The sequence below is a fragment of the Centruroides sculpturatus genome, unplaced genomic scaffold (genome assembly GCF_000671375.1).
Source record: "Centruroides sculpturatus isolate CEXI.00-Female unplaced genomic scaffold, Cexi_2.0 scaffold95, whole genome shotgun sequence".
Lineage (NCBI taxonomy): Eukaryota > Metazoa > Arthropoda > Arachnida > Scorpiones > Buthidae > Centruroides > Centruroides sculpturatus.
In genome coordinates, this window is record NW_019384621.1 from 873771 (window position 1) to 892346 (window position 18576).

At 28.9% G+C, this 18576-nt stretch overlaps 1 protein-coding gene across 1 annotated transcript; it reads left to right on the forward strand.

The window, feature by feature from the left end:
• Positions 1-89: 89 nt before the first annotated feature.
• LOC111625490 (peptide deformylase, mitochondrial-like) lies at positions 90-11553 on the forward strand. Its single transcript, XM_023368640.1, has 4 exons — positions 90-169; positions 1657-1850; positions 4473-4593; positions 11316-11553. The coding sequence occupies exons 2-4, from the start codon at positions 1671-1673 to the stop codon at positions 11510-11512; spliced, it is 498 nt and encodes a 165-aa protein (XP_023224408.1). The 5' UTR covers positions 90-169; positions 1657-1670; the 3' UTR covers positions 11513-11553.
• Positions 11554-18576: the final 7023 nt, after the last annotated feature.

An 18576-nucleotide genomic window follows, 5' to 3' on the forward strand; every position in this document is an offset into this window, starting at 1 on the left:
CATTTTTCATTTAAAAAATAATTAAATATATTTTAATTATTTTACTTTTATTTTAAAATATGTTTTGAAAAATTAAATACTAAATTAAGGATTTTTCCCGAACTATTAGAAAATGCGGGATTAGTAAGATCAATTCCGCAGCGAAGAATGGTATTAGTGTGATCACGTGGTAATGTTTACCTTCATCAATTAAGTATAAATTTTAATTAATTTAATGCTTTTAATTAAAAATTTTACGATGTTTTCGAATTACTTTAAAGTTTAATTGTAAATAAACGTGATAAACAGATTTTTATTTTCATTTATTTAATTTTTAATTTGGTTTCGGTAAACAAATTTGTTTTTCACAGTTGTAGCATTACTTTGAGAATAAATAATTACAGAAGGTCATCATTTCGGTTATTGCCGAATTAAAACGTAAATCCTCATTTATGTAATTAAATCAATTCGATTCAATTTCACCTATGAATGAGACGGTTTGGACCTTATCGAAGTGGTAGACCATATCCGTAGGATAAAAAAAGTCAAAGGAACCATATCTATACCTGTGACCCTTGGTGAGATACAGCCCCCCCCCGAAATCGGCCAACTTCCAAGTTGCATGTAATCGGGACTTGCGTTGCTCGGCTAACATTATTGTGTTTAACTATTTAGCCCACGTGACTGTGCTGGCTTTGAGTAGCCCACTTGACTTTGTGGAGTAATCAATGTTATATAGTTTTAGGGGGCGTGATGGCTGTCACCAAGTGCACGATTACGTGCAGAGTGTTGGTCGAGGTGAGTGATAGCCAGTCTTGACTGATGTGAAGCGTAGAGAACGAGCATTATGCTTATTTGTGGTAAAAACCGACCTTTGGAGGCGAATATCTTGTGAAGGGTCACATATACAAGTATGGTTCTGTTGATTTTTTTGTCTAACTCTGGGATTGGCAAATGCCTCTTTTGGAGTTCATGTCCAGAGCCTGCCCTACCATAGGGCAAACTGAGCAGCCGCTCCAGGCGCTAAGTCCTAGGGGGCGCCTCAGTGGTAAAGAAAGTTAAAGGAAAAAATATTTTTTTCACTTTTCAATTTTTTTGGGGGGCGCCATAATAGGATCTTGCTCCATCCTAAAACTTGCCTCGGGCCGGCACTGTTCATGTCTTATCTTTTTTTAATCTTCATGTTATTCGATGTGTGCGACCAGCATATGAATACTAAATACATAATGTAAATTATAATAATCATATCATATAAGCATTTTTGTCTTTTTTGTAAAAGGAAAACACTTATTTTAGACATTCTGAAATCTTTACTGCGGCTAATTAAAAAATCGTGCTTGTATGTCAAGTTTTTCTTAATGGATATATATTTTGTGTCTGAGTTTCTCATTTGAAAACTATGAGAATAAATAAACATGACATTAAAAATTAACAAGAAAGTTGAAATTTAAAAAATTATAAGAATTAAATATATCAGTGGTACTTTTAACATTTTAAAGAAAATACAATATTAAAATATTGGCTTTTCTTAAAATTGTCCTACTTTTTAATTCTTTGTTGGTGGCAATCCCAAGTTTTTATGCTATAAAATACATTTAAATATTATTGGAATTTATTTTATTAATGTGATACTTAATCTTTTACATTATTAATAATTATGAAAGTATTTATTTGCAGAAACAGTAAAAAGAATGTCTAGCAAGCTTCCAAAAGCGTTTATTTCAAGATTTTTACAATGGTATTCGAGTCTTTGGCCAATACCGTATCCAAAACCACCTTACGAACACATTTGTCCAATTGGTGATCAAAATTTGAGATGTAAAGCTCAAAGTGTTGATGTTAATGCTATCAATTCAGCAGAAATCCAAACAGTAAGTTTATTTTATTGTATATTTATTGTATTAGATATCTTATTAATATCAATGGTATCAACATGACTCTTAACAATCAATCCAAACTGATGACTGAATAGCTAAGATTGTAAGGGCATAAGCATACCATTCTATGGAATATGAATTCAGTTCTGGTTGACTCAGAAATTTTTGTGAATGGTTTGACCTAGATATGTCAGGCTCCATTCTTTACCACTTGACAATCCCAATTGTAGGCCTAGCTAAACTCTTGAATATAAAAAAAGAAGCTTTCATAAACTTGCACTAAAAAGAGAGAGTTAAAATTACATAATAATAATCAGTTTAAACTAAAAATACAGCTTTAATTTTTAATTCAAATGCTTAATTTTAGGTGGGAATTATACAGTTTCAGAGTTTAAAGATTTCAGTTTCAAAATATTTGATTTTTAAAACTGAAATGTAGATCAAGATGAAAAATTTCACTAAAATCTGATATTTTAAAGCTTTCTAATTCATCCTTGGGTACCAAAACTGTTATGATAGTTTTCGTACTCCTGGAAAACCCAAAAGTACTAGGATTTTTGTGGAACTTTTTGCCTTAATCTCTAAGAAAGCAGAGAACTGTACTTACTAAGGAAGTTAAAGAAATAAATTTGATTGATAACGAAATGTAGAATACACAAAATAACTTTCATTGTCAAATATTAAATTTATTGTTACAAATATAAAATTAATATTTTACATAAATCAATATGGAAACCCTTCGACTAATATTGATAATTAATGTATTTTTAAGATATAAGGCATTTTCATTCTATTACCCTGTATACATAGTATTGTATTATTAATATATATGTAAAATATCTATTGAAAAATTTTGAAGTTTGTAATTAACTTTGTTAATAAAAATTTATGTATTCTATAGAAACCTGTATAAAATGTTTAACATGACTTATTGTGTTCAAATTTATTTCAGCATGATAATTCTATTCATGCATTTTCTTACTGATTATTAATTATATTCTGATATAAAAGTAATTTTTTCTCATTGAGAAAATTTGGGATGATATAAACTTTAGATTCATCACATTCTTATATAGAAATTCTTGAATATTAATGATAAATTTACTAGAAATAGCAAAGAGTCGGAGATCATTTAAATATATTTTTGTGCATAAAAACATTAGATACTAATTAAAAACATAAATATGAAGGATATTAAAAAATATATTAAAAAAAATAAGCCAACTTCAGGCATTATATCCATTTACGCTANATTAACTATAAGATAAATTGAATATGAACAGCAAAAGTTTTGTTTATACTTTTCCTTGAACTGCTTATATTACAATATAATGCATTTGTTTCCTTTATCTTAACTTCCTGTTTGGTAAGTTACTAATTTTTCTTTATTTTATTTTTATACCTTAATTACATTAGTAAATTTTACATATTGCTTATCCTTTCCTATATTTAAATATCTCATTGATTTATGTCACAAGAGATCACTATTTTTTCATTAATAAAATTTTGGCTGATTGTAAAATTAAACTGTTAAATTTCTCAATAATAAGTTATCTGTAATTTTGTATGCTTTGTATGAAAAGAGCATTACTATATTGTTGAAACTGTTGACTTTGCAGTATTTTTTATTTTTTAATTTATTTTTTGAATAGAATGTTACATTAGTTATTATTGTGACAGATCCATTTTTACATGTATCAACTACGTAAGAATGCAAAGATATGAAGATGCAATCCAATTTTATTGATGATATTAAAGATAGAATATACACTCTCCTGATTTACTTTTTATTTATTTTGTCTTTGTACTATCAGTTTGTTTATAAAATATAAAAATGCATATAATGACTATTATAAATTTCATTTTGATTGTAACAGTTGCATAAATTAAATAACGCAAAGGTTAATCGTATGGTCACTCATTAAGATATCAGCTTAGCTATGTAAGGAATTAAGGTTAAAACTCATGAATTATATAGTTTGGGGTATTGTTCCCAGTCCTAGTCATGCTGGCCGATTCAATTACATGACAGTTTCACCTGTAAATAGTTGTAGTGTCATATAACTGTGACTAGCTGTATGATCCAAATGTGCGGATGCTTTGCATACACTAATCAATCAATCAAATAGTACAAAGTCTACATCAGTGGTGAGCAACTTTTTCTAGATGATGAGTAACATGTACTGGTTGTTATATAATAAAATAACATTTGCTGAACACTAAAATAATCTATGCTAATTATATTCAAGCTAGTAATCTATACGTAATTTTGTTCAGTAATTTTGTTCAGTGGTCAAATTTAGTTTGAATATTCTTTGGTCATGAATATTAGCTTAATTAAGGCTACACAAGGCAGAAAATAGTTGCCAAAGCCCTGGGGGCTGCATATTAGGATCTTGGAAGCTGCTGGTTGCTCATGACTGATCTACATGATATTCTAAAAACAAAATTTTTTTTTTGAATATCTATTATTAAGTAGTTACAAAATCAACAGATTATTATATTACTGATAACACTGATAACATATGAAATTCATGTTATAATTGAATAATATTAATTTCATTATTATTTATTTGTATTTATTCCCTGCTCTTACTGAAATAAATTTTTTAATAGGTATTCATTAATCCAACATTGTCTGTTATAAATAATCGAAAAATTAATTTTCCTGAAGGATGTGCCTGTATCAAAGGATATAGTGCAATTGTACCAAGATGTTATGAAATTAAAGTAAAAGGTGAGTTAATTTTCTCAGAAATATGCAATATAAACTCATTTTTATTTCATATACAGTATTTACTCTTATATAAGACTCATGTATAGGATAAGGTGTGACTTTAAAGATCAAAATAAAGAAAGTTAGATTTGTTAATACAATTCTAATTTTATTTTGTTTAATCCCAGATAAAATATCAAATGCACATAAATGCACATATTGTCCCACAAAAATTACTGGCATTTTAAACTTTAAAGAAAAATCTTGTAAAATCGACAACATAGTTTGTTCATGTAAAGCTGGACAATGGGGAACCTTTTTTTGCCAGTTCTTAACAGTGAAATCCACTCTCCATCAATTACACTTATGAGTTTTTCCAAACTCTGATTTCCGAATAATCATCCGTTTTCACAGGAATGGATTAAAACATATCAAACTCCCGTGTGATTTTGGAATTCAATTTAAAATCTTCGCTTTTCCTATTAGTATTCATTTTTACTCCTGACAATACAGAATGATTCAAACGACCCAGATAAAATACTTTTGTATTTAAACACCTGAGGGTGAGCATCCAGAAAAAAATACAGTATATATACTGTATTTACTCGCATATAAGACAAGATTTTTATTCATTTTTCACTGCATTAAAAACCTAGGTTGTCCTATATGCGTAGCAAAGGATTATTTGCATTTTGCAATAAATTTTGTAAACTGTGTATTCGCATTTTTTAGCAGATACTCACCCTCTGGTATTTAAAAACAAAAGTATTTTATCTGGATCGTTTCAATCGTTCTTGTGTATTGTCAGGAGTAAAGATGAATAGCAATCAGAAAAGCAAAGCTTTTGAATTGAATTTCAAATTGAAATTCCAAAATTACATGGGTGCCCAATATAAGTTTTAATCCATTCCCACATTAAAACAGATGATTATTTGTAAATCAGAATTTGGAGAAACTCATAAATGTAATCAGCAGAGAGTGGATTTGACTATTAAGAATTGGCAAAAAAGGTTCCCCATTATCCAACTTTACATGAACAATGTTGTCAATTTTACAAGATTTTTCCTTAAAGTTTAAAACGCCATTAATTTTTGCAGGACAATGTGTGCATTTATGTGCATTTTATATTTTATTTGTGATTAAACAAAATAAAATTAAAATTGTTAATAATTAATTGTTAATAAATTATTAATAAATCTAATTTTATTTTGATCTTTAGAGTCACACCTCGTCTTATATGCGAGTAAATACGGTATATTTTTCCTTCATATATCTCATATAGATGTTCTCTCATATATATATGAGGGAAAGAAAGTCATTAAATAATAGGAAATTTTATTATAAATTTTTTTACAAGGATACTTAAAGAAATTATCACTTTGTGCATTCACTGAATATGCTATGGATAGCTGCTTGGATAGCTGCTTCAAGTTTCATCTGTTACATACTTTTCTATATCAAGGTCATCATGCATAATATTGTATGCAGAGCTGTGACTCATATTGAATTCTATGGCAATTTCATCAACAGTAACATGCCTGTAGTTATGGATTTGCTATTCAATCTGCTGTTTCATTGTCTCAGTTGCCATGCAAACTAGTCTCCCATTCTGGTGTTTATCAATGATTTTTATCTTCCATTTTTAAATCTTTTCACTCATTCATACATTCTCTTATGACTCAAACAACTGTCTCCATATTGAACCATCATTTTCCTGTAGATTTCAGGTTTTACTCCCTCTGACAATAAAATTTGAATGACACTTTGGTGCTCTTCCATGGTGCAGTTCAACAGTGGAGCAGCCATGTTGTATGAGTTATTGCATTGGTGCATACAGCTTGATCATCCTGACACCTATATGGCATATTGCTAAGGAGTCATTTTGTGTCCTCCAATAGGATTTTTCACAGTGCATCTTCATGAATATTAGATTAAAATTCCTGCTATTTAATGACTTTCCTTCATAGTATATGTAAAACCTATAATCAAAATATCAAGATTAATATTTGAAATTTAATATTTACATTTATACATTAGAAAAAATAATAATGAATTTTTTCATCAAATTTTACATTTTAGATAAATTTTGATAATATTTTAATTTATCATAGTAAATATACAAGCTTGAAAAGATCAATTTAGAAGTCTCTAAAAGGGCATTCTACACTTTTAGACACTTCTAAATTGACCTTTCCTATATCTTTGCTTTAGTGACTCATGCAGAGACTAGGTTAACGTAACAACAGTTTAATGGGTAATGATAGGTTATATATCCTTTACACTAAGTTGATAAGTTCAATAGAAGGAGTGTAATAAGCATTCAAGAGAGAGAGTTTACAATTTTCGCGTGGCAATACTTACCTTGAGGTTGGTTGAGTCGTTACAAGGTCTTGGTTTAAGTGTTCCGAGTCGGCGACGTCAATAATCCCAATATGAGGCACTTATTAGGTGGGGTTGCTGATGAAGTAATCTAAAGGATAGGCACTTAATATGTTTGTAGGTCGAAGCAATAAATCCAAGAATTTGGCATTACGCAAACGTGATGAGTTGGAACTAATTGCTTCTGAGGGTCGGGTGACAATGATAACACATCGGAGGAATGACGGAGACCACCTCGAAAATCAGTCTGTTGCTATGTTCATTTGACAAATTTGCAACAATAGGTCAGAAGGTTATGTGAAAGTGTCCTTTTAGCATCTGAGAAGGTGTTGAACGATTAACTCACAGGTGTGAAATATGATATTTAAATGATAAAACAATTGTTAAAGAAATAGGTTAGGCTGTAGTTAAGTAAGTAAACAAGGCTGAGTCTCCCAGTATTATGAAATTCAAGTTATATTTCTGGATGCTAAACTCAAGGTGGTTCACATTTAATATATATTTTCCAGAAATTATTTAATTTTAAAAGCAGCAGTCTGTTGTGTTATAATTTGTTTTTTTCTTCTATTGGATTGGGTTTTATTTTTATAATCAAACAAAATATTTTGATACAGACTAAATCATGATGCAATGTTTATTAGTGTATCCTGGTGATAGATGAGATTACTAATTAAATTTTATTCTAGAAGATAAAGTTATTTTTGATTGGTAAAAAAAAAATATTAATTTTTTTGTGTGTGATCATTCTGACTTGAGTCTAGATTATTTTATGTATTGGACTTTTAAATGTACAAATTTAATCCTCAAGATTTATTGTAAATTTCATATTATGTACAATTATAAATTAATACAAATAGATGAATTGTTTAAGCAATTCTTATATTAAATTTGAAATTCATAAAAATAATTGTTTGTGTAGATAAACAACACTTAGATTCCAAATACAGGAATTGGATTCTCCAATAATTAAAGTTAAAAAATATTGGCAAGACTCTTGCGTGACTTTCCCAGCATTCAAACAGGAAGTTAAAGGGACAGAGGAGGTATGATAATTTTCAATTATACTGTTATATAAAATTTAAATAATACAAAAGCTTAAAAACAGTAATTTTGTTGAATTATGATAAATTTCTCTATTTATCAAAAGAGAATATTTCAGTTTAAAATAGTTGCATGCGATGCCATCTGCTTTGAGATTTTATTAAAAAATAATTCTATTCTCCCAGCTATTATGGAGTCTTTTTGGAAGTGCTTACTGATCAGTTAGTTGATAGCAGCAAATGATGATGTGAGTAGTTGGTCAGTCATTTTCTAACCTGCCCTTGTAGATCAGAGAGTCTGGTAGCAATTAGTATATCAGAAACTTTATAGGTAATGATTTTGAGTGATTCCTGGTCTCAGTGGTTGAACAGATAAGCATTTCTGAACAGACCCAAAGGGAAAGTACGATGATTAATCAAATTTTGATTCCAGATTTTTGCATTTCTCAATGTTTTGACTCTCAAGGAGCCTAAAAGTGTGAAAGTACTCATACAAAATTCTGTATATCTGTTACTATCTATTTTACATTATATCTCAGGATTTGATAAACCAAACATTTTGAAACTTGGCAGGGTTATTTCTATATATGGGACATTGGTGCTATTAAATTTTGGTGGTTAAGAATCGAGGGAAAGGGAACCAGAGGGGGGAGTCAAATTTCATATCTCAATTAGGGTTGGACTTAATGAAAATTTTACTTGTTATTGGCATTTACAGTTTTTTTGTAAAACTCATCTCTATCCTCAAAATTAGTCTTTTGCTTTTTTGCCTATTAATTAATAATATAAAAAGTATTTTTTTATTAATAATAAAATCACATAAAGATGACACAACAAATAATTTTAATGTTGTGCTAATGTATTGTGTGTTAGTGATTTTTAAACTTAAGTTATTCGTTAAATATTTACATAAATTTCTCATAATTCAACAGAATTACTCTTCCTGTGCTTTTTTTATTATTTAAATTTATATTGTGCTTGTAGTATAACTGAAAATTATTGACTTCCTTTTATTCGAATACCAGGAAAGTTGAGTAAGAACCCTTGCCAGCTTTTTTATATTATTAATTATTACAAAAAGGCAAAACCTTATTTTGATGGTGGGAATGAGTTTTTAAAAATTGTAAATGCTAATAATAAAATCTTCATTAAGTCTGACTCTACTTGAGATATGACACACGATCCCCTCCATCTTCCAACTCCTTGACCTTTACTTGCCAAAATTTAATAGCTTTGACAAGTTTCAAAATTTTTGGTTCATCCAGTCTTGGTAAATAATGCAAAATAGATGCTTACAAACATACACACAATTTTTTAAGTGGGGGATTTTTTTTACATTCTTAGGCATGTGGAGTGTCAAAATGTTGAGAAATACAAAAAAAAAGAGGAGTAAAAATTTGAATGATTTCCATACTTTTTTTATGTTATTGATATATTCTAATAACCAAGAAAGTAAAAAATAAATTTAAGAATGAATAATCAGTTATAATGTTAATTTTAAAATTTCTATTTATTCCAGGACAACCAATATTTATAATAGAGATGCTAATTAATATAAAAATGAGATATATCTTCAATACCATATTTCTTTCTTCTTGCCTCTCCCACTTTTATCTACTTCTATAGTTTATATATACATATACCTAAAGCATTTCAGTCTTTGAAATTACTACATTTTCTGCTCTTCTCAGAAAAATAAATATCTAATTGTTTGACTTCCTTTAACAGCATCATTACCCTTAGGGTTGTGTTGTGCTAGGGTAGTGGTACACAGACCTTTCCTGAAAATAACACATTAAATAGATGTTTTTAGGCATAAATAGCTTTTTCTAAACATAAAATGTAGGTACAAGTACTTTTGACGATGTATTATCATTTTTGTCAGACAAGAAATTTTTGTACAAAATAGCAAACAAAATTTCTTTCAAAATAAGAGAACATAAATAAAAAATTTTTTCACATGCATGAAAAATATAATGAACTTTTTAATGATTTTTAAAACTTTTTATCAAATGTAGAAGAACACAAATTGCTAAGAGATGTATGACATAACATTTGTTAAAAACATAAATTATCATAAAAATAAAATTGGCCCCTAGTACTATATCTACAAATTAAAGATTATAGTTGTTTGAAAAGAGACACCACATGTCCAGGAGATTAAGGGTTGGCTTTTTATGGGACTATATAGTTGATATACACAGTCTATTTAATGTATTATTTTTGAAATTTTGGCATAAAATGTGTACATAAAAATTTTATAGACTTTTTGTGATATCCATCACATGTTCTCTTAGTCCTGTCAAAAAGAGAATGGGACGTTGTTCTAATATACTATGCTAAGGTTGAACCTTATGCCATGATATTCTATATGTGCTAATATCATGAATACCTTGCATGTCTTTTTCATTACATAGCAACTGGTTTCTTTTAAAATAAGCTTGCTGTTCTTATTTTTTGCTATAGCTCTAAAGACATGATTATAGGTTGTGTTATAGAATACTGCTATAGTTACACTGGCTCTATCCTTTTTTATTCTTTTCCTATCATTGATGTAGGTGTTAGCATGTCAATTAATTAAATTACTAGAATGACCATACTGCCTTGCAACTTCTTTGATACAAGTTATTTCTTTATATGTATCCTGAATGTTTGGACAAAGCATAAAGGCCCTTCTTACTAAGATCTAGAAAACAGCAGCTTTATACTGTTGGAGTCACAGAATATCTGTGGAATATGGAGAGCTGCCTTCTAGGTCTTAATAAAAAGTGCTTTTACACATTGTAGAGTTTCTACAGCAGTAGGCTGCCACTTTAACTCACCATTGACCAAGGTAATTAAGAATTCATTCATCAATATCACACCTTTTTTATGTCTTCCAGCAATACTGTATTAGAAACTAATTTCTGATAAAGTATTGCTGGAAGACACAAGGAAGGTATGATATTAATGAATGTTAGGATAAGTTCCAGTTTAGAGTGACACATTGCATAAATTAAGAATTCATTTTGCTACTTTGAATATCCAGTTTTTGAGGACCAGGCCAAGTAGCAGGTAAGAGTCTCAGAAATTTTTATGAGTGGTTTAATTTGGAGCAGTCACGTGGAAAAAAATGGGATATTCCTTGTCATTCAGTCACTACTGTTATAGATCTTGCCAAATTCATGATGGACATGAAGAAAAATAGTTTATTAATGCCTGTAATGCAGAATAGTTTCTTATAATGACAAATTAATATACTCAATGTCATTTCATAATTACTGATAACTTTTGTGTATTTAAAATATCATAATTTGGTAAATAAGATATATAATTTTTTTTCAGCTTACAATGAATTAGGAGAACCGTTTGAAGTACAGACAAAGGGTTGGACTTCTAGAATTATCCAACACGAAATGGATCATTTGAAAGGTCAACTGTACGTGGACATAATGGATTCTCGCACTTTCCAGTTTGATATGTGGGAGATTGTAAATAAAAGAAAAGGCAAAATTCCATGGTTACAACTTAAATATATTTAACATTTAAAATATTATGTAGTTATATATATTTTAATAAATAATTAAATACAAAATATTCATATTTAAATAAAACTTTTAATAAATAAACAGCAATGCATTTATTATTTATATTTTTACAATGTCATCTTTCTTAATTATTTACATGTTTGAAATTAAAAATGAGAGAATTTAAAAGTCAAACATAAAAATTTTGATAATATTAATAACATACAAATAGTATCATCCTAAAGTTAATTAATTGTGGCACCTGATAAATTTGGAATTTATCAAACAAGCTATTATTTAAGTTACTAAGCATCATTTATTTCAGTTTGTAATTAATAAAGCACACTAGAATCTGCTTAATATAATCAATTTGAGAATCCTCTATACTATTAAAATTAAGCAGAGTAAGTAATAAGACTACCATTAAAAGAAATTCTGGTTTTATTGACTCCAACATTAAACGTTAAAACAATTTTAAAAAATGTATATCTTGAATACTTATTAAATAAAATTATTGTTAAATGTCATAATTTTTACTGTTAACTTACATGTTTGGACACGCTAATTCTGATCATATTAAATGACTAATAATATCTGTGATTGTGATAAGTAAGATAGAAATTTAGTCTTTCCAATGGTTAACTAAGTTGCCACTCTGTATATTTTTGGTATGTCATTTCTAATAAAACTTCATAAATATAGATGGGTTTATATAAGATGACATTGAGTTACTATAGGCTTTCAAATCAAAATAGTGATGATAAAACTTTTCAATTTTGCAGATAACTTAGAATTCATTCAAATTATTAAAACAATTTCAAAATAAGTTAATATGGCTGATAACAAGATTAAATTCTGACTTATATCAAGGTTGGACAAACCTTGTCGCAACAAGTCATAAGAGCCACGTTCTCCATTAATATTGTATTTTATATGATATCTGTATATATATATACAATTCAAATATCAAAAATACAATTAATGAATGAAGTTCAACTATATACAAGGTATAATCAAACAATCTAATCTAGTTTAATTATATATTCTTGCCTTGTATTTCAGATAGGTTTTCGTTAATCACTTTATATAAATGTTGTATCATTTAAATGAATTGAATGGATTATGTTGTTATTTAAATAGTTGGATTACTGAAAGCTTTGGACCACCATTGTGAAGATTTTGAAATCCTCAGTATTTTCATATCATCGTTATAGTCCTGACCAAATCTGTTGGGATTCTCTTATGTATAATGGAAAGAGGTAAAACTAACTATATTAAATTTTTGTAATCTTGCCTAAGTAACGTGATTTTTCCAAATTATGCAATGAAAAACAATAAATTTATTCATCTAAACTGTATCTATGCATTAGTCATTGGAGCAAAACAAATTTTTAATCTTCATGACTAGAATATTGTTTTACAATATTTTCAAGTTTAAGAAATGTTTGGCTGAAATAAATGGGACCTTTGTTAGTTGCTATCAGTTTAAAGATTTCAAAAATCTATATAATCAATTAAAGATAATTTTACATGAATTTGTAACCCAAATTACTCATTGGGATAAATTCTAAACACTAGTTAAGTTTGTAATTTAAACACATTGCCCGCGGGTTATACGCTCGTAAATACATAGATGAAATTAAATATAAAATATTTTCCAGTGTTATTAAATATACGAATTCGGGAATAAAATTTTCATTATTTTGGTTTTAAGAATTTAAAGACAAGTCTGTTATGTTGTTAATTTTATTTATTTGTCAATAGATGGCGGCAGCATAGTCTCTACGTAATATAGCTTATGCATTGTTACAGTATATACAACGTGTCATATTGAAAAATCCAATAACGAGTTGCTTAACTTTCACGGCAACATATAGTGGCGCCATCTGTTATGATATTTTAAATAACATATTATAAATTTAAAAAGAGGCCCTCTTAGAGACCGCAGGGCAGAAAGAGTTTAAAAAAGACTCCTATTCTCTTTCCACCCCTTCGACCTTTAACCAGCGAAGTTCAATAGCATCAATCCCCCTAATAAACAAATCTTCCCGCAAAATTTCAGAAATTGATGCCAAGATACCGTAGTTTTCTTAAACACAGTCTTGAATTTTTTAAGAACATTAATTTTTACTTTCCCGGTTGTTATATATAAAGAGTAAGTATATATACAGAGGGAAAGTATGGCGACACGGCAAAAAATAATCCCTCCCAAAGATTTTTACATTTTTGGATTAGGGACCTTGAAACGTCGAGAAATGCATAAAAATTTGGGGATTTTTCTGTATGTGTGGATCTTAATGAGTGTGTATGGGTTGCCGATTTTGTTCACCCTCTTGGAAGCTTAATAACTCCTATGCTTTTTGTCGAAAATTTCTGAAATTTTGCAGGGAGGCATGTTTGTTAGAGGGATTGATTCTATTAAAGTATGATAATTAAAGGTAGAGATAGTGGAGAGATAAATGGGTTCGTGTTTATGACGATTTTACTCGTTATTAACGTTTACAATTTTTTATAAAACTCATCCCTACCGTCAAAATTAAGCTTTTTGCCATTTTATAATAATTAAAAATATAAAAATAATAAAATATCATAACAGATGGAGCCACGCACTCATTTTTAAATGTTGCCGGGAAAGTTAAGTAACTCGTTGCTAGATTATTATTTTTTTTTTTTATATTCTCATACAAGTCTTTCTAATATTCAATTTTCCGTTAAAAGATTATTTACTGTTTTACACTAAAATTGCAGTTTTCTCGTAAATGGTGTTCCTGCAACATCGAGAATGCCAATCATTATAACTGCAGTACTGTATTGCATACACTAAAACAATGATGTTCCTGAAACAATGTTGCAGGAACATCAATTATTTAATTGTTTGTAATATGATATAGCAATGACCGAAAATGATTTAGCAATTATAGAATCTTTATTCACCTTCGTATTTTTGTACGTGTAAACGAAACACACAATAGACATTGTATAGATAAAAACGGCAAAATTTGTGTTTGTAAATAAAATGACTGTATTCCATATCAACCAATACGGTTATTGTAGAAGTAATCATGTTTGTGTATGTAATACTATATCCAAATAATAAATTTAACCATTAATTTGTTCTATATCTCGGCAACTAGTGATCAGAACAGAATGAAACAGTGTATACAAACCGGAAAAAATTGTACAGGTTTGTACAGTATGTGTGGTTGCCTGTTGCACGCACACGGGCTTCACACAAATTGCACACTGCTCACGTTACACAGCTAATAACATTGCTTAAATCATCTTAAACCTTTCTGATAAGTCTCGAAAATGCGGATACACACATTAAAATCCGACTTAAACTAATTATATATGTATACTTAATGGATTTTAAAAAATGGCGACAATAACTGTACAAACGTATCTCCGATCACTGTTAAGCCACACAAAATGAAACATTGTTAATAACTCTTACCTTTATTTACATAACGACATTTATGTATAGTTTAAGTATATAAATCATATATTTTTTGATAACAGAATTTAAATATTATCTTACCAATCGTAATTATCTTAATATAAGTTGGCCAAAGAAAAAAAAATCAGTAAGGCAATATTTCATTGACCAAACAGAGATAAAGTTACATTATCTGATAGCCCCAAGCGTTAAAAATGGCAGAAAGTTGTTTTTCTCCGAGCTAAACGGGTCGACTGTGTTTACTAATCAAAGTTTTCTGACTTATTGAAGTTTAATTTATAAAAATATATTGATTCTTCTGATCGATTTCAAAGGGGTTGAAAAAAAAGTAAGATGTGGAAACTACCCACGTGGGCAAATTCCAGATGCCAATCAATGGGATGTCACGAAACCACATTTGTTTTGCCTCCCAGCTAAATTTATATATCAAGAAATTTATGAAGTTAATCACTTCTAATATATAGTATTTAAAATGTAACGGTAATAATAGCTTATTTGCTGTATTTTACGTTTAAAAAACGAGAACAATTGTAGGAAATGAAAGTGAAAAGTGAGATTAAAGGAAAGTCGTGATACTATTGTGGCTTGGATTCTTCTTTTTCTATTAATTTTTCTCGTCCTGTGGGCATTAAAAGTGCCTTTATAAATAAGTTTATTATTTTATTAGATTGAAAAGCATTCAACAATACAAATTATTAAAAATGTAAATTTTTTGACTATTTTAAGTCAACGACAAATGATGCTAAAGTGAAAATTAAATTCTAGAAATAATATTGTAAATTAAATACGACTTTATTAATCGAGTTTCCAACGTGGAAAAATCATCGAAGCAAATGAAGTCGGTTATGATTGATGCATAACGCAAAGACATTGTCTTATTGCATCGATGATTTTAAGGTGTGAGATTCTTGCAAATATAAAAAGTGGAAGGGTTCAATTTAAATATTAACAAAAGCTATTAAATATTTATTTAAATTTTAATTAACTAGAAAATGTTGTTTTTTTTTTCTTTAAATTACATTTTTATTAAGTTCGGTGAATGTTTTAAACACGTTTCAATTATATTTACTTAATTTACGTACAAGTCGACCCCCTATAACACTGTTGATTATTCTGTTTTATATGAATTCCATGTTGTACGAGTCACTTAGATTTTACAAATACGTGATTCGTTCACAGCCCGGCACACGTATTTGTAAAATCTAAGTGACTCGTACAACATGGAATTCATATAAAAACATTTTGCTTATATTTTCCATAAATTTATGTTGTAATGTTAACAATTTTAAAGTGTATTTACATTTTTATATGTCCATAAACTCGGCTGAAAGTCTCTTCTTCACTTATAAATGGTAATAGAAGTGTTTTCGATAAATTCTTTCCATCCGAATTGACAAGAACGGTTCTTCAGTCATTCTTTTCGATTTCTCGTATCCAAACTCCATCCAGTTTCAAACCCTCCAGTTCTTCGTCATGGCCACCCAATTAAGGCTTCAGACTGCCCATAATGGGCGTAATTGTACCGTGTACATGTAAATATTCTGTCACGGACAACGTATTGCATGGACTAATCGATGGTAAAATCTTATTAGAAAAAAACAAAGAGCAGAATTTCATGAAGAATTGAATTATAAAGCATTAAACGGAACAATGAGGAAAGTATGTGTAATTTAAGACAATGGAGCAAGGTTTTCTAACGTACTTTAACGGAATGCCGTGATCGATATCGTCGAAAACATTCAAGCTGAACGAAACGTAAAAATGAATTTAGAAGCTAATTATTTACTTTAAAAATGTATAAATTAAGAGTAATTAAATTAAATATTTAATTTAGTAAATCGAATTCCACTTAATAATAATTAAACGAAGTTAAAGTTTTCATCCTTTAAAAAAAAAGAAGTGAAGGGGATTCTCGTAATAATATTACTTTTAATTGAATTTTTAACTAAACAAATACTTGTTTATAAAGATATTGAATTTAAAAATAATATTTGTATTAATATAAGACTTAACGTATTATTTATAAAGTCAAAAGAATAGAATTGTATAGAGAGTAGGAAAGTTTTTAATCCCTTCTATACTTCACTACTTAAAAATTGTTTTTAGATACGCAAAGGGGAGAAGCTGGGGATTTTTCCAAGGTTTGGAGAAAACTTAGGGGTTTCTACCCCTATAAATCCATGTTATAAATATACGAGCGTAAAAAACGGCAACAAACACTAAAAACCTTCGGATAGTTCGACTTCTAAGTGGTAAATAACTGTATAGTCAAATGAATTTCTAGAGATGAAGATAGACTAAAGTAGAACACGTAAACGTAAACAAGGAGGGGGGAAAAGTAGAGTTAAATAAATAACACGCACACAATTAAATAGTTGAACAAGAGAAATTTAAACACTGGGATCGTGCTCAGTTTGCGTTTACACACACACACACGCTAGCTTCTACCTAAAGATTAATTAGTATTTTATTAGTTAAATGGCCGTTGATAGATAGCATTTAACTAATAAAACACTCATTAATCTTATTTTAAAAAGTGAATAATTTGATTATATGTCGATATTCATCGATTAATTTTCAAATAATTGAATAGGGCGACACTTTGTAATCTGGTGTAGAAACTCCGACTTGATTTCACTTACAGATGAATAAATAAGGAATATGAATGATTGAAGAGCTCGAGGAGAGTTGCCAACAACAAAAATAGGGCCACGTTCATTTCTGTTACTAAGTTTCTGACCTGGAAGTGCAGACGTCAACGTAGAAGTCACACTCCTTTGTAGCCAGTGAGTGTCGCGCATTTTAAAGTATAGCGAGACAGTGTTGCATCCAATACAGATTATATCTAGAAAGTGATATTAAGAAACGTAAAAGGGACTTATATAATTATTTAATATTACAACATTAAACAATTGTTTTCTTTGAATAGCTGGAAAGATAAACAGCGCGACCCGACGCGTACCTGTATAATCATTATATAATAATTTATTTATTTAAAACGTTTATTTATTAAAAACACGATTTTTAGAAACATATGCGATTGTTTTAACAGAAAATAAAGAAAAATTATAAATTATTATATTATTTACGATTTAATTTGAAAGATATTGTGTGACGCGACGCGTACGAGTTGCCTTCATCTCATCGTCGCGTCGCGTCGCATCGACAACAATAACAAACAAGAAAACAGTAAAATAATACAAAATTTTACTTTAATTACGCTTAAAAAATGATTAAATTTATCAAAAATTAGCAAGAGAATTGATAATTTTATGTTAGAAATTATCAGAACTTGGCCCCGCAAAACACACTAAAATTAGCAGCGAGGATATTTAAAACCATTTTAATGATTTTCTAGTTAATTGAAGATAATTATCTACACCTGTTCAATGAGAATTTAAGAAATTTAAATTTATTCTGCGGCAGTATTAGTAATTAAAATAAAGTAAGGTCAAGATCTGTAATCTGGAATTAAGATTGTTAGATCTGAAGAATATGATCGAAACATTTCGAGTTAAAATAGATCAAATATGGCCAAAAATTGGATCAAATATAGGATTAAGATCGAATTACACAAGTCGATGTTAAGATGAATCAATATCTGGTCAAAAGATCTAGAGTT

Excerpts from the sequence above, each read along its gene's own strand:
- LOC111625490 (XM_023368640.1), top strand. The coding sequence starts at position 1,671 with ATGTCTAGCAAGCTTCCAAAAGCGTTTATTTCAAGATTTTTACAATGG. Across the intron at positions 1,851-4,472 it reads ATTCAGCAGAAATCCAAACA|GTATTCATTAATCCAACATT; the intron begins GTAAGTTTATTT and ends ATTTTTTAATAG. Across the intron at positions 4,594-11,315 it reads TTATGAAATTAAAGTAAAAG|CTTACAATGAATTAGGAGAA; the intron begins GTGAGTTAATTT and ends ATTTTTTTTCAG.